The 15,097-nt window shown below is 44.0% G+C and overlaps 1 protein-coding gene across 1 annotated transcript in view; it reads left to right on the forward strand.

The window, feature by feature from the left end:
* Positions 1-15,097, forward strand: part of LOC109887325 (angiopoietin-2) — a 97,255-nt gene that overhangs the window by 57,868 nt on the left and 24,290 nt on the right. The window contains exons 4-5 of the mRNA XM_031795009.1: positions 1,592-1,824; positions 2,450-2,574. Of these exons, the coding sequence (XP_031650869.1) occupies positions 1,592-1,824; positions 2,450-2,574 (358 nt within the window). The remainder of the gene's footprint in view (positions 1-1,591; positions 1,825-2,449; positions 2,575-15,097) is intronic.

A 15,097-nucleotide genomic window follows, 5' to 3' on the forward strand; every position in this document is an offset into this window, starting at 1 on the left:
ATTAAATATAAACATATTTGGACTTGTTTTAACAAAGTTTAGCAGAAGCTTTTTGGATTAGTTTCTCTGCATGTTGCACGAGTGGATTACTCAAATCGATGGCGCCAACTAAACTGACTTTTTGGGATATAAAGAAGGATTTTATCTGACAAAACAACCATTCATGTTGTAGCTGGGACCCTTTGGATTGCAAATCAGAGGAAGATGTTCAAAAAGTAAGTGAATATTTAATTGCTATTTGTGATTTTATGAAGTCTGTGCTAAGTTGGAAAATATTTTGATGTGGGGCACCATCCTCAAACAATCGCATGGCATACTTTCACTGTAAAGCCTATTATAAATCAGACTTCACTCTCTTCACTCTTGATTTCACTCTCTAGTAACCTTTGAAACAAAAACACATATCCTTCAGTACAACATAGAAAACATACTTTTAATGTTATTATTTTATAAAAACCTATATTAAATATGAAAAGTAAGGATAATCTTTATAGGTCAAGGTCATTACTTTATAGTGGCCAAGGAACTGCTCTGTTGAATATGTTTATTTATGAAATATGTCCTTCAGTATCACATTTTTGTCCTTCAGCACAACAAAAGTTTCATGTTATACCACAATGTCACCCATTATGCTGAATGTAGCTTTGTTATCCCATGTTTTCACTAGTTTACAGCATTTAATTATGCAATTCATATTTACTTGTTGTATGAATATTGTATATTATAATTTCAAACTATTTTATGGCATTTTAAGGTATTTAAAGGCTCATGACATATGTGGTATTCAAAATAAAAATGTCATTTTTTTTCTGGGAATTTATATTTCTGCCAGTCTAAGCATGAATATATGATGATGATGATGTGATTATGAAAAATGGGTATTAAATTGTATTTATAAAAAAACATTGTTATACTGAATTACATTTTATTAGGGTATATTCATATGAATCACAATAAAAATGATTTATTGGCTTTATTCTTGAATATAACTAATATAAGGGCGTAGGTGACTAATGGACATAAAAAAAGCCTTTTAGGAAATTGTAATTGCTGTTTTATTATTTTGCTACTTTGAAACTGGTCTTTGACCGATTAATCTGTTTATGAGTATATGGGTCATTCAGAGGTTGTTGTGATTAGTTACTGTGGAAGAGGATTTGGTGTTGTGTTTTTATTTGATGTTTAATCATGTTTTTGTTTGTTTGAGTGTTTTATGTGTTCTGGGTACCCAAACTCTCTCTGCTGCTCAGTTTCCACCTCATTTTGTGGGCAGTGTTCATATAGCCTGTCTTCTCTTGAGAGCCAGGTCTGCCTACGGCAGCCTTTCTCAATAGCAAGGCTATGCTCACTGAGTCTGTACATAGTCAAAGCTTTCCTTAAGTTTGGGTCAGTCACAGTGGTCAGGTATTCTGCCACTGTGTACTCTCTTTTTAGGGCCAAAGAGCATTCTAGTTTGCTCAGTTTTTTGTTAATTCTTAGTTGAAGAGGCAGACCCCAGACCTCACAACCATGAAGGGCAATGGGTTATATAACTCACTCTCTCTCTTCTCTCCCCCTCCATCTCTCTCTCTCTTATGTATCTCTCTTTTAGTTCGCTAGAGCAAAGGTTCTCAGCTTTAGAGGCCAGGCACGTTAAGGAGCTCCAGGATCTTCAGAGGGAGAAACAGCAGTTGCAGGACATGCTGGAGAGACAGAGGCACCTGGTCAGCCAGCTAAATGGAGAGCTGGGGACCTCCACACACAACAGCACACTACTGCAGAAACAGCAGGCTATACTGACTGACACCGTGCAGCAGCTGCTAGCCATGGTCACCCACTGCAACGGTGAGACAGATCTACTGTGAATGTGTATGTTAATTGGAAATATTGAAAGCATTTTGTATTCCTTTTCCTGGTTTTTAGTCCAGGAAAACCAATAGTCATTATCCTGAATGCTATCCCTCTCTACCCAGATATACCCAGTACATAGTCATTATCCTGAATGCTATCCCTCTCTACCCAGATATACCCAGTACATAGTCATTATCCTGAATGCTATCCCTCTCTACCCATATATACCCAGTACATAGTCATTATCCTGAATGCTATCCCTCTCTACCCAGATATACCCAGTACATAGTCATTATCCTGAATGCTATCCCACTCTACCCAGATATACCCAGTACATAGTCATTATCCTGAATGCTATCCCTCTCTACCCAGATATACCCAGTACATAGTCATTATCCTGAATGCTATCCCTCTCTACCCAGATATACCCAGTACATAGTCATTATCCTGAATGCTATCCCTCTCTACCCAGGTATACCCAGTACATAGTCATTATCCTGAATGCTATCCCTCTGTACCCATATATACCCAGTACATAGTCATTATCCTGAATGCTATCCCTCTCTACCCAGATATACCCAGTACATAGGCATCCTGAATGCTATCCCTCTGTACCCAGATATACCCACTACACCCAAAGAGGAGCCAGTGATCTACAGAAACTGTGCTGAAATCTTCAGATCTGGGCTCACAGAGAATGGTGTCCACAGCATACGACCCCCTAACTCTACCCGCACAGTTAAGGTAAGGGGTTACGACCCAAAACTCTACCCACACAGTTAAGGTAAGGGGTTACGTCCCCCCCAACTCTACCCACACAGTGAAGGTAAGGGGTTACGACCCCCTAACTCTACCCACACAGTGAAGGTAAGGGGTTATGAACCCCCCCAACTCTACCCACACAGTGAAGGTAAGGGGTTACGAACCCCCCCAACTCTACCAACACAGTGAAGGTAAGGGGTTACGACCCCCCCAACTCTACCCTAACAATGAAGGTAAGGGGTTACGACCCCCCTAACTCTACCCACACAGTGAAGGTAAGGGGTTACGACCCCCCCAACTCTACCCACACAGTGAAGGTAAGGGGTTACGACCCCAACTCTACCCACACAGTGAAGGTAAGGGGTTAGGACCCCCCCAACTCTACCAACACAGTGAAGGTAAGGGGTTACGACCCCCCCAACTCTACCCACACAGTGAAGGTAAGGGGTTAGGACCCCCCCAACTCTACCAACACAGATAAGGTAAGGGGTTACGACCCCCCCCCCCCCAACTCTACCAACACAGTGAAGGTAAGGGGTTACGACCCCCCCAACTCTACCAACACAGTGAAGGTAAGGGGTTACGACCCCCCCAACTCTACCACCACAGTGAAGGTAAGGGGTTACGACCCCCCCCAACTCTACCAACACAGTGAAGGTAAGGGGTTACGACCCCCCCAACTCTACCCACACAGTGAAGGTAAGGGGTTACGACCCCCCCAACTCTACCCACACAGTGAAGGTAAGGGGTTACGACCCCCCCAACTCTACCAACACAGTGAAGGTAAGGGGTTATGAACCCCCCCAACTCTACCCACACAGTGAAGGTAAGGGGTTACGACCCCCCCAACTCTACCAACACAGTGAAGGTAAGGGGTTACGACCCCCCCCAACTCTACCAACACAGTGAAGGTAAGGGGTTAGGACCCCCCCAACTCTACCAACACAGTGAAGGTAAGGGGTTACGACCCCCCCAACTCTACCAACACAGTGAAGGTAAGGGGTTACGACCCCCCCAACTCTACCCACACAGTGAAGGTAAGGGGTTACGACCCCCCCAACTCTACCAACACAGTGAAGGTCAGGGGTTACATTGAATTACCTTATGCAGTGGTTCCGCTTTTAAGTGCAATAATTGTCGCATCAAATCCCATTGTATTGGTCACATGTTGTGCAGCTGTGATCATGGGTGGAATCCTCAAGTGTATAAAAAATCCTCACAAACCCTATGAATGAAATATATATTTAATTAGATTGTATTGTTTTTGAAAATGCCTCATTAAGTCCTGGAAGGACAGAGCGTTTTAATGTAATACAGAGGGGGAGAATGGCCAAGTGGAAATGTCTGAACGCTATAACAAACAAGAGGCCCGGTCCAGCCACTCTCTGCTCTCACAGTCTGAAGACAAGACACATCACTGGCACAGATTTAGAGAGGCCTGGACCTCTGTTGAGAAAAAATACTGATGTGAGAAAATACTGTTGAAATTGGTGTTTTGTTATTCATAGCTTTTTCACGAACTCTCTCGCTCGCTCTCTCTCGCTCTCTCTGTACTGACCAGGGACCATAGGGTACAGGGTACTATTTGGAAAACAACAGACTCCAGCTGCGTTACCCCGGTGCTTTCAATCTGTCTGCCATCCAACCATTTAGCTTCATGGCAGTCACGTACACACACTCTACATCTAGCCCCATGCTAGGCAGCAAGCCGAGTGGCTGCTGCAGTAAACTGTAGCAGGTTTCAATTGACCTGTTTTTAATGTAGAGTGTGTGTTTAAATGTGTGTGTTTGTGTGTAACGACTGACTAATGAAAACAAACCCACTGTGACAAAGTGATATTTAGAGCGTGTGTTTTTCTGGTGTGGACGTTTCAGTAAAGCACAAACGTGCAAATGGCCGTTTGGCAAACAAGTTTTAATCATGCGTGCTTTCTAAAAAGCCTCTCATAAACTTGGCCAGGGTATAATAAATGCCTTGGTGGTCGACACATTTTGACGCTGCCATGGTTACCAGCTATATAACAGCTCATTGGTTACAACAGATAGCATATCAAATCAAATCAAATCAAATCTGTCACATACACATGGTTAGCAGATGTTAATGCGAGTGTAGCGAAATGCTTGTGCTTCTAGTTCCGACAATGCAGTAATAACCAACAAGTAATCTAGCTAACAATTCCAAACTACTACCTTATAGACACAAGTGTAAAGGGATAAAGAATATGTACATAAAGATATATGAATGAGTGATGGTACAGAGCAGCATAGGCAAGATACAGTAGATGGTATCGAGTACAGTATATACATATGAGATGAGTATGTAAACAAAGTGGCATAGTTAAAGTGGCTAGTGATACATGTATTACATAAAGATGCAGTAGATGATATAGAGTACAGTATATACATATACATATGAGATGAATAATGTAGGGTATGTAAACATTATATTAGGTAGCATTGGCTAGTGATATATTTTACATCATTTCCCATCAATTCCCATTATTAAAGTGGCTGGAGTTGAGTTAGTGTGTTGGCAGAAGCCACTCAATGTTAGTGGTGGCTGTTTAACAGTCTGATGGCCTTGAGATAGAAGCTGTTTTTCAGTCTCTCGGCCCCAGCTTTGATGCACCTGTACTGACCTCGCCTTCTGGATGATAGCGGGGTGAACAGGCAGTGGCTCGAGTGGTTGTTGTCCTTGATGATCTTTATGGCCTTCCTGTGACATCGGGTGGTGTAGGTGTCCTGGAGGGCAGGTAGTTTGCCCCCGGTGATGCATTGTGCAGACCTCACTACCCTCTGGAGAGCCTTACGGTTGTGGGCAGAGCAGTTGCCGTACCAGGCGGTGATACAGCCCGACAGGATGCTCTCGATTGTGCATCTGTAGAAGTTTGTGAGTGCTTTTGGTGACAAGCCAAATTTCTTCAGCCTCCTGAGGTTGAAGAGGCGCTGCTGCGCCTTCTTCACGATGCTGTCTGTGTGGGTGGACCAATTCAGTTTGTCTGTGATGTGTACGCCGAGGAACTTAAAACTTACTACCCTCTCCACTACTGTTCCATCAATGTGGATAGGGGGGTGTTCCCTCTGCTGTTTCCTGAAGTCCACAATCATCTCCTTAGTTCTGTTGACGTTGAGTGTGAGGTTATTTTCCTGACACCACACTCCGAGGGCCCTCACCTCATCCGTGTAGGCCGTCTCGTCGTTGTTGGTAATCAAGCCTACCACTGTTGTGTCGTCCGCAAACTTGATGATTGAGTTGGAGGCGTGCGTGGCCACGCAGTCGTGGGTGAACAGGGAGTACAGGAGAGGGCTCAGAACGCACCCGTGTGGGGCCCCAGTGTTGAGGATCAGCGGGGTGGAAATGTTGTTGCCTACCCTCACCACCTGGGGGCGGCCCGTCAGGAAGTCCAGTACCCAGTTGCACAGGGCGGGGTCGAGACCCAGGGTCTCGAGCTTGGAGGGCACTATGGTGTTAAATGCAGAGCTGTAGTCGATCAACAGCATTCTCACATAGGTATTCTTCTTGTCCAGATGGGTTAGGGCAGTGTGCAGTGTGGTTGAGATTGCATCGTCTGTGGACCTATTTGGGCGGTAAGCAAATTGGAGTGGGTCTAGGGTGTCAGGTAGGGTGGAGGTGATATGGTCCTTGACTAGTCTCTCAAAGCACTTCATGATGACGGAAGTGAGTCCTACGGGGCAGTAGTCGTTTAGCTCAGTTACCTTAGCTTTCTTGGGAACAGGAACAATGGTGGCCCTCTTGATGCATGTGGGAACAACAGACTGGGATAGGGATTGATTGAATATGTCCGTAAACACACCAGCCAGCTGGTCTGCGCATGCTCTGAGGGCGCGGCTGGGGATGCCGTCTGGGCCTGCAGCCTTGCGAGGGTTGACACTTTTAAATGCTTTCCTCACGTCGGCTGCAGTGAAGTAGAGTCCGCATGTTTTAGTTGCGGGCCGTGTCAGTGGCACTGTATTGTCCTCAAAGCGGGCAAAAAAGTTATTTAGTCTGCCTGGGAGCAAGACATCCTGGGCCGTGACGGGGCTGGTTTTCTTTTTGTAATCCGTGATTGACTGTAGACCCTGCCACATACCTCTTGTGTCTGAGCCGTTGAATTGAGATTCTACTTTGTCTCTATACTGACGCTTAGCTTGTTTGATTGCCTTGCGGAGGGAATAGTTACACTGTTTGTATTCGGTCATGTTTCCGGTAACCTTGCCCTGATTAAAAGCAGTGGTTCGGGATTTCTGTTTCACGCGAATGCTGCCATCAATCCACGGTTTCTGGTTTGGGAATGTTTTAATCGTTGCTATGGGAACGACAACTTCAACGCACGTTCTAATGAACTCGCTCACCGAATCAGCGTATTCGTCAATGTTGTTGTCTGACGCAATACGAAACATATCCCAGTCCACGTGATGGAAGCAGTCTTGGAGTGTGGAATCGCGGGAGCTTCTTGTTTTAGTTTCTGTCTATAGGCAGGGATCAACAAAATGGAGTCGTGGTCAGCTTTTCCGAAAGGAGGGGAGGGGCAGGGCCTTATATGCGTTGCGGAAGTTAGAATAGCAGTGATCCAAGGTTTTTCCAGCCCTGGTTGCGCATTCGATATGCTGATAAAATTTAGGGAGTCTTGTTTTCAGATTAGCCTCGTTAAAATCCCCAGCTACAATGAATGCAGCCTCCGGATAAATGGATTCCAGTTTGCAAAGAGTCAAATAAAGTTTGTTCAGAGCCATCGATGTGTCTGCTTGGGGGGGAATATATACGGCTGTGATTATAATCGAAGAGAATTCCCTTGGTAGATAATGTGGTCGACATTTGATTGTGAGGAATTCTAAATCAGGTGAACAGAAGGACTTGAGTACCTGTATGTTGTTATGATCACACCACGTCACGTTAACCATGAAGCATACGCCCCCGCCCCTCTTCTTACCAGAAAGATGTTTGTTTCTGTCTGTGTGATGCGTGGAGAAACCAGCTGGCTGCACCGATTCCGATAGCGTCTCTCCAGTGAGCCATGTTTCCGTGAAGCAAAGAACGTTACAGTCTCTGATGTCCTTCTGGAATGCTACCCTTGCTCGGATTTCATCAACCTTGTTGTCAAGAGACTGGACATTGGCGAGAAGAATGCTAGGGAGTGGTGCACGATGTGCCCGTCTCCGGAGTCTGACCAGAAGACCGCTCCGTTTCCCCCTTTTACGAAGTCGTTTTTTGGGTCGCCGGCTGGGATCCATTCCGTTGTCCTGGGTGAAAGGCAGAACACAGGATCCGCTTCGCGAAAGTCATATTCTTGGTCGTACTGATGGTGAGTTCACGCTGCTCTTATGTTCAGTAGTTCTTCTCGACTGTATGTAATGAAACCTAAGATGACCTGGGGTACTAATGTAAGAAATAACACGTAAAAAAATAAAAAATGCAAAGTTTCCTAGGAACGCGAAGCGAGGCGGCCATCTGTGTCTGCGCCGGAAGTCATTGTTGGTTTGAACCTGCTTTCTGGGAAATACACACATTCACACCTTGTTCAACAGATATCATCGTTGGTTTGAACCTGCTTTCTGGGAAATACACACATTCACACCTTGTTCAACAGATATCATCGTTGGTTTGAACCTGCTTTCTGGGAAATACACACATTCACACCTTGTTCAACAGATATCATCGTTGGTTTGAACCTGCTTTCTGGGAAATACACACATTCACACCTTGTTCAACAGATATCATCGTTGGTTTGAACCTGCTTTCTGGGAAATACACACAGAACTGACATTCTAACACACTTATAAAGTTAGAATATAAAATATGACATTCGATAAGGATGCTGATGTAATCCTGTAAAATTATATTTATTTCTATGATGTATTACATTTAATTAAATTGACTTTTCTTTTCTTTGAGGAAAAAAAACACATAGCCCCCCAAAAAAATTCAACATCAATTGCATATGCTAACCAACATAAAATCATTGTGAAAAGGTTATTTCTATGAAATGTGATGAGCTCGAGGCTGTATTATAACACAATAGATATGGCCCTAAATGTCTCTGCCAGTATCCCTGTGACTATGGAATATCCAGAACAGAACTGTTCAGCACAATCCAATGCCCTCTTTAGGGAATTGCATTTCTTCATTATTCCTGTGACTATGGAATATCCAGAACAGAACTGTTCAGCACAATCCAATGCCCTCTTTAGGGAATTGCATTTCTTCCCCCCCAAAACCCTATTTTAAAAATCTATTTAAAAACCCTATTTTAAAAACCTATTTCAGGTCCCATGGTCTGAATCCAGAATAAAAGGACCACAGTCTTGGCTGAATATCGTACAATTCGTCCAAAAATGACACACTATCCCCTTAAGTAGTGAAATAGTGTACTTCTGTTGAACAGGGCCGATAGGGCTCATTAAAAGTAATGCACTGTATAGTGTAGAAGGTGCATTGGGGACTAAGCCCTGGTTGTGACAGATAATAACCATAGTATTTTCTTATTTTCCTTTTCCAAGTTTTCGTAAAAGACTCCGACCTATTTGACCACGAGGAACGGAGTCCTCCTCTGGGAAAGAACTGGAAACACTAAAAACATGTCTCATAGAGAGAACATCCATGTAAAGGGAAGTTATTCATCTCTGCCACAGGTGGTGTGGATGTCTTCACTGTAGGGGTCTGGGATTTAGGTGGAATGTTGTTTTGTATCCTAGCAACCCAAATATACAGAAAGTTGTTGCTGTGGTCATTTGAGTTAAGTTGGGTGCTGGACTTCAGAGATGTAGATGTGATGTTACCGTGATGTTACTGTGATGTTACCGTGATGTTACCGTGATGTTACTGTGATGTTACTGTGATCTTACCATGTTACTGTGATGTTACTGTGATGTTACTGTGATGTTACTATGTTACCGGGATGTTACTGTGATGTTACTGATATGTTACTGTGATGTTACTGTGATGTTACTGCGATGTTACTATTTTACTGTGATGTTACGATGTTACTGTGATGTTACGATGTTACTGTGATGTTACTGTGATGTTACCGTGATGTTACCGTGATGTTACTGTGATGTTACTGTGATGTTACTGTGTTGTTACCGTGATGTTACCGTGATGTTACTGTGATGTTAATATGTTACTGTGATGTTACCGTGATGTTACTGTGATGTTACTGTGATGTTACCGTGATGTTACCGTGATGTTACTGTGATGTTACCGTGATGTTACCGTGATGTTACTGTGATGTTACTGTGATCTTACCATGTTACTGTGATGTTACTGTGATGTTACTGTGATGTTACTATGTTACCGTGATGTTACTGTGATGTTACTGATATGTTACTGTGATGTTACTGCGATGTTACTATTTTACTGTGATGTTACGATGTTACTGTGATGTTACGATGTTACTGTGATGTTACTGTGATGTTACCGTGATGTTACTGTGATGTTACTGTGATGTTACTGTGTTGTTACCGTGATGTTACTGTGATGTTAATATGTTACTGTGATGTTACCGTGATGTTACTGTGTTACCGAGATGTTACTGTGCCGTTACTGTGATGTTACTGTGATGTTACTGTGTAATCCGTGATGTTACCGTGATGTTAATATGTTACTGTGATGTTACTGTGATGTTACTGTGATGTTACTGTGTTACCGTGATGTTACTGTGATGTTTCCGTGATGTTACTGTGATGTTATTATGTTACTGTGATGTTACTGTGATGTTACTGTGATGTTAATGTTACTGTGATGTTATTATGTTACTGTGATGTTACTGTGATGTTACTGTGATGTTACAATGTTACTGTGATGTTACTGTGATGTTACTGTGATGTTACCGTGATGTTACTGTGATGTTACTGTGATGTTACTGTGTTGTTACCGTGATGTTACCGTGATGTTACTGTGATGTTAATATGTTACTGTGATGTTACTGTGATGTTACTGTGATGTTACCGTGATGTTACTGTGTTACCGAGATGTTACTGTGCCGTTACTGTGATGTTACTGTGATGTTACTGTGTAATCCGTGATGTTACCGTGATGTTAATATGTTACTGTGATGTTACTGTGATGTTATTGTGATGTTACTGTGTTACCGTGATGTTACTGTGATGTTTCCGTTGATGTTACTGTGATGTTATTATGTTACTGTGATGTTACTGTGATGTTACTGTGATGTTAATGTTACTGTGATGTTATTATGTTACTGTGATGTTACTGTGATGTTACTGTGATGTTACAATGTTACTGTGATGTTACCGTGATGTTACAATGTTACTGTGATGTTACTGTGATGTTACTATGATGTTAATATGGTACTGTGATGTTACTGTGATGTTACCGTGATGTTACCGTGATGTTACTGTGATGTTACTGTGATCTTACTGTGATGTTACTGTGATGTTACTGTGATGTTACCGTGATGTTACAATGTTACTGCGATGTTAATATGTTACTGTGATGTTACTGTGATGTTACTGTGATGTTACTGTGATGTTACTGTGATGTTACTGTGATGTTACCGCGATGTTACTATGTTACTGTGATGTTACTATGTTACTGTGATGTTACTGTGATGTTACTGTGATGTTAATATGTTACCGTGATGTTACTGTGATGTTACTGTGATGTTACTGTGATGTTACTGTGATGTTACTGTGATGTTACTGTGATGTTAATATGTTACTGTGATGTTAATATGTTACTGTGATGTTACTGTGATGTTACTGTGATGTTACTATGTTGTTACAATGTTACTGTGATGTTACTGTGATGTTACCGTGATGTTACTGTGATGTTACCGTGATGTTACTGTGATGTTACTGTGATGTTAATATGTTGTCATAATGTTACTGTGCTACCGTGATGTTACTGTGTTACTGTGATGTTACTGTGATGTTAATATGTTACTGTGATGTTAATATGTTACTGTGATGTTACTGTGATGTTATTATGTTACTGTGATGTTATTATGTTACTGTGATGTTAATATGTTACTGTGATGTTATTATGTTACTGTGATGTTACTGTGATGTTACCATGATGTTCTCCTTCAACTTCCGGCGCCGACAGAGATGGCCGCCTCGCTTCACGTTCCTAAAAAAAACTATGCAGTTTTTTGTTTTTTACGTGTTATTTCTTACACTAGTACCCCAGGTCATCTTAGGTTTCATCACATACAGCCGAGAAGAACTACTGAATATAAGATCAGCGTCAACTCACCACCAGTACGACCAAGAATATGTTTTTCGCGATGCGGATCCTGTGTTCTGCCTTACAACCAGCGCCACGGGATGGTTCCCATGCAGCGACCCAAAAAAACGACTCAGAAAAAGAGGGAAACGAAGCGGTCTTCTGGTCAGACTCCGGAGACGGGCACATCGTGCACCACTCCCTAGCATTCTTCTTGCCAATGTCCAGTCTCTTGACAACAAGGTTGATGAAATCCGAGCAAGGGTAGCATTCCAGAGGGACATCAGAGACTGTAACGTTCTCTGTTTCACGGAAACGTGGCTCACTGGAGAGACGCAATCCGAAGCGGTGCAGCCAGCGGGTTTCTCCACGCATCGCGCGGACAGAAACGAACATCTTTCTGGTAAGAAGAGGGGCGGGGGCGTATGCCTTATGGCCAACGTGACATGGTGTGATGAAAGAAACATACAGGAACTCAAATCCTTCTGTTCACCTGATTTAGAATTCCTCACAATCAAATGTAGACCGCATTATCTACCAAGAGAATTCTCTTCGATTATAATCACAGCCGTATATATCCCCCCCCAAGCAGACACATCGATGGCTCTGAACGAACTTTATTTAACTCTCTGCAAACTGGAAACGATTTATCCGGAGGCTGCATTCATTGTAGCTGGGGATTTTAACAAGGCTAATCTGAAAACAAGACTCCCTAAATTTTATCAGCATATCGATTGCGCAACCAGGGGTGGAAAGACCCTGGATCATTGTTACTCTAACTTCCGCGACGCATATAAGGCCCTGCCCCGCCCCCCTTTCGGAAAAGCTGACCACGACTCCATTTTGTTGATCCCTGCCTACAGACAGAAACTAAAACAAGAAGCTCCCACGCTGAGGTCTGTCCAACGCTGGTCCGACCAAGCTGACTCCACACTCCAAGACTGCTTCCATCACGTGGACTGGGAGATGTTTCGTATTGCGTCAGCCAACAACATTGACGAATACGCTGATTCGGTGTGCGAGTTCATTAGAACGTGCGTTGAAGATGTCGTTCCCATAGCAACGATTAAAACATTCCCCAACCAGAAACCGTGGATTGATGGCAGCATTCGTGTGGAACTGAAGGCGCGAACCACTGCTTTTAATCAGGGCAAGGTGTCTGGTAACATGACTGAATACAAACAGTGCAGCTATTCCCTCCGCAAGGCTATCAAACAAGCTAAGCGCCAGTACAGAGACAAAGTAGAATCTCAATTCAACGGCTCAGACACAAGAGGCATGTGGCAGGGTCTACAGTCAATCACGGACTACAGGAAGAAACCCAGCCCAGTCACGGACCAGGATGTCTTGCTCCCAGGCAGACTAAACAACTTTTTTGCCCGCTTTGAGGACAATACAGTGCCACTGACACGGCCTGCAACGAAAACATGCGGACTCTACTTCACTGCAGCCGACGTGAGTAAGACATTTAAACGTGTTAACCCTCGCAAGGCTGCAGGCCCAGACGGCATCCCCAGCCGCGCCCTCAGAGCATGCGCAGACCAGCTGGCCGGTGTGTTTACGGACATATTCAACCAATCCCTATACCAGTCTGCTGTTCCCACATGCTTCAAGAGGGCCACCATTGTTCCTGTTCCCAAGAAAGCTAAGGTAACTGAGCTAAACGACTACCGCCCCGTAGCACTCACATCCGTCATCATGAAGTGCTTTGAGAGACTAGTCAAGGACCATATCACCTCCACCCTACCTGACACCCTTGACCCACTCCAATTTGCTTACCGCCCAAATAGGTCCACAGACGATGCAATCTCAACCACACTGCACACTGCCCTAACCCATCTGGACAAGAGGAATACCTATGTGAGAATGCTGTTCATCGACTACAGCTCGGCATTCAACACCATAGTACCCTCCAAGCTCGTCATCAAGCTCGAGACCCTGGGTCTCGACCCCGCCCTGTGCAACTGGGTACTGGACTTCCTGACGGGCCGCCCCCAGGTGGTGAGAGTAGGCAACAACATCTCCTCCCCGCTGATCCTCAACACTGGGGCCCCACAAGGGTGCGTTCTGAGCCCTCTCCTGTACTCCCTGTTCACCCACGACTGCGTGGCCACGCACGCCTCCAACTCAATCATCAAGTTTTCGGACGACACAACAGTGGTAGGCTTGATTACCAACAACGACGAGACGGCCTACAGGGAGGAGGTGAGGGCCCTCGGAGTGTGGTGTCAGGAAAATAACCTCACACTCAACGTCAACAAAACTAAGGAGATGATTGTGGACTTCAGGAAACAGCAGAGGGAACACCCCCACATCCACATCGATGGAACAGTAGTGGAGAGGGTAGCCAGTTTTAAGTTCCTCGGCATACACATCACAGACAAACTGAATTGGTCCACTCACACAGACAGCATCGTGAGGAAGGCGCAGCAGCGCCTCTTCAACCTCAGGAGGCTGAAGAAATTCGGCTTGTCACCAAAAGCACTCACAAACTTCTACAGATGCACAATCGAGAGCATCCTGGCGGGCTGTATCACCGCCTGGTATGGCAACTGCACCGCCCTCAACCGTAAGGCTCTCCAGAGGGTAGTGAGGTCTGCACAACGCATCACCGGGGGCAAACTACCTGCCCTCCAGGACACCTACACCACCCGATGCTACAGGAAGGCCATAAAGATCATCAAGAACATCAACCACCCGAGCCACTGCCTGTTCACCCCGCTGTCATCCAGAAGGCGAGGTCAGTACAGGTGCATCAAAGCTGGGACCGAGAGACTGAAAAACAGCTTCTATCTCAAGGCCATCAGACTGTTAAACAGCCACCACTAACATTGAGTGGCTACTGCCAACACACTGTCAATGCCACTGACTCTACTCCAGCCACTTTAATCATGGGAATTGATGGGAAATGATGTAAATATATCACTAGCCACTTTAAACAATGCTACCTTATATAATGTTACTTACCCTACATTATTCATCTCATATGCATACGTAGATACTGTACTCTATATCATCGACTGCATCCTTATGTAATACATGTATCACTAGCCACTTTAACTATGCCACTTGGTTTACATACTCATCTCATATGTATATACTGTACTCGATATCATCTACTGTATCTTGTCTATGCTGCTCTGTACCATCACTCATTCATATATCCTTATGTACATATTCTTTATCCCCTTACACTGTGTATAAGACAGTAGTTTTTTTGGGAATTGTTAGTTAGATTACTTGTTCGTTATTACTGCATTGTCGGAACTAGAAGCACAAGCATTTCGCTACACTCGCATTAACATCTGCTAACCATGTGTA

The sequence above is a fragment of the Oncorhynchus kisutch genome, linkage group LG17 (genome assembly GCF_002021735.2).
Source record: "Oncorhynchus kisutch isolate 150728-3 linkage group LG17, Okis_V2, whole genome shotgun sequence".
Taxonomy (NCBI): domain Eukaryota; kingdom Metazoa; phylum Chordata; class Actinopteri; order Salmoniformes; family Salmonidae; genus Oncorhynchus; species Oncorhynchus kisutch.